The 2,500-nt window shown below is 43.9% G+C and overlaps 1 protein-coding gene across 1 annotated transcript in view; it reads left to right on the top strand.

Annotated features, from left to right (window-relative positions):
• lama2 (laminin, alpha 2) overlaps positions 1-2,500 on the top strand; it is a 268,929-nt gene that overhangs the window by 212,511 nt on the left and 53,918 nt on the right. Inside the window, exons 44-45 of the mRNA XM_037537821.1 lie at positions 485-490; positions 981-1,135. Of these exons, the coding sequence (XP_037393718.1) occupies positions 485-490; positions 981-1,135 (161 nt within the window). The remainder of the gene's footprint in view (positions 1-484; positions 491-980; positions 1,136-2,500) is intronic.

Genomic DNA, 2,500 nt, shown 5'->3' on the forward strand with positions numbered 1-2,500 from the left:
TGAAAAGGCCTGTAGTTCTTTACATGGTGTGCAAATTTCATGATGAATGGACCTAAAAAAACGTCCCAAAATGACTTGGAAAGACGTCTGGTTCCATTGACTTCCATTAAAAGTGCAGTATGTTTGTTCCTCCTCCTGTAAAGTTGTCGTTTTGGAGATACGAGGTTTTGTTCCGACAGCAGCGACGTGTGCGATATTATAAGCCAACAAAGAAAACATTCTCGTTTTGTATTGATGTGTAAATCGTCTCCTACAAGCGAGATGATGTCCTTCGGCCTAGTCAGCGTAGCCGTCTGCTGGTCCAAACCTCTGCTGGGCTGCTTGAAGGATCGCCGGCAGAACATTCGTAGAACTAGATGACGTAGAACTTTCCTTGAGCGCCGTCCTGTCTGCTTTGAAGCCTGTGTGATTTTACAAGTGCCTCAATGATCATGTATGTTCTTTTTTTTTTTTCTCCCCACCGTTTTATTTCGACCGTCGACAGCGATCAGTATGTATCCCAGTTTGTGTTCCTACGCTTCACGTTCCCTCACGCTCTAAGACCCTTCATGCTCTCCGGCTTCGGCATGCTGCGCACTCATCCAGGCAGATGCATGCTCATGGCTCCAGCCGGCGGAGAGGGAGAGATAACCGAGCTGCTCGCCTCCCTCCTCTCCTCTCTTTGTTCTCGCCCAGCAGGGCTGAAGCCGCCTCTATTTGAAGGCATCGCTAAGCTCGTTAGCCTAATGTGTGCTTTAGCTGAGATTATGCTAATCGTGAATACACGCCGAGTCATATTTCTGTCATCTCGTCCTTTCAGTAACACCATCCTGCCTTACTAAATAATCCGCTGAGCGCACCCTGCATTCCCTTCCCCTCCTGTCCTCCTTCCCTGTGTGTTATTTTCCTACTTTCCTCCTTCGCTTCCTCGTGGCAGCTGCTGTAGACGCGCTGTTTACGTCACGTAATTGGTTTAAATCTCCCTCCCTGTTTGCGCGCAGTCCACGCCGCGGGCGCTAAAGTGAGGGACCTGGAGGACGAGGCCGACCGCCTGCTGGAGAAACTGAAGCCCATTCAGCAGCTGCAGGACAACCTGCGCAAGAACATCTCTCAGATCAAGGAGCTCATCAACCAGGCCCGCAAACAGGCCAACTCTGTAAGCAGAACACCGCAGCAGTGCGGAAGGGCTGTCCACTACACTGTCCACTGCGCTACAGCTACATTAAAGGGCCCATATCTGTCCACACTCGTTTCTCTCATCTTTCTGAAAGTCGGAAGCAAAGCCTCGTATCTCCACAGTGGCAACTTTACAGGAGAAGGGAAAAACCTACTTCACTTTTAATGGAAGTCAATGGAACCAGACGTCTTTTCCACGTCATTTTGGGACCTTTCTTTTGGTCCCTTCATCGTGAAATGTACACACCATGTAGAGAACAACACGCCTTTTCAGACGATATCAAAAACTGAAAATCGACAGAGATGGAGATACGAGGTTTTCTTCCGACAGCAGTGATATGTTTCTAAATAGAACTTTTTTGAAAAGGGTTCTGTATCGCACCAAAAGAGTTCTTCTACTGCGACAAGCTTGACTTGTCGGTGACAATAGTAGAACTCTTTTTGGTGCTATATGGAACCATATACAACACATTCTCCATCGATCCGAAGGTACGAGGCAAAGAACTTTAGTCATGTTCACTAGTCAAGTGAGCCATTGTAGAATCTAGAACCATTTTCTTCACTAAGGAACCCTTGAAGTAAGCTGCTATGGTCACTGCTTTAATGACATCACAAAAACAATTTATTCAAAACAGGCAGTCTGGTCTCCATATATGGGCTGTATGGTTTGGGATATTAACATTTTTATACTTTATATGAATATTATATATATATATATATATATATATATATATATATGTATATATATATAAATATAAATAATATACATACACCACTAGTAACACCATTGCAACTGCCTAGCAACCACCTGGGATACTATAGCAACCGACTAGCACCCTGGGGATCAAGGATACAATAGTAAATACAGGATACAGTGTATATATATATATATATATATATCTTTACATGTATATGGAAACTAGTCATTAAAGCCAATGCGTATACATACATCCATCTATTCAGCCTGCAGAAGTTCAGCCCCACCCATTCACGTATAAGGAGTGTTCAACTTGGGCTGTTTTTCAATGAGGTGCAGCAAATCAGAACAGATCTCATTTACATACAGCCGTCTTAAAGGCACAGTTCCAAAAGCAGGTCAGTGGTCAGTTGGAAGATGGTCATGCTAAAATGAATTTTGGTGTTTTTAGTAGATAAAGTGACACTAACATCATAACTGGACCTCAGGGATTAAAAATAAACTGCAATAAAAATGCAGGATATGGGCCCTTTAATCCCAGGAGTGAGCAGGGCGTTGGAGCACATACATGATCAGCAAGACCAAAAGACCATTTCAGTGTTTATAATGTTTTACTCTACATAATCGATGCATAACTGATCCTCCTAG

This window comes from Pygocentrus nattereri, chromosome 4, assembly GCF_015220715.1.
Source record: "Pygocentrus nattereri isolate fPygNat1 chromosome 4, fPygNat1.pri, whole genome shotgun sequence".
Taxonomy (NCBI): domain Eukaryota; kingdom Metazoa; phylum Chordata; class Actinopteri; order Characiformes; family Serrasalmidae; genus Pygocentrus; species Pygocentrus nattereri.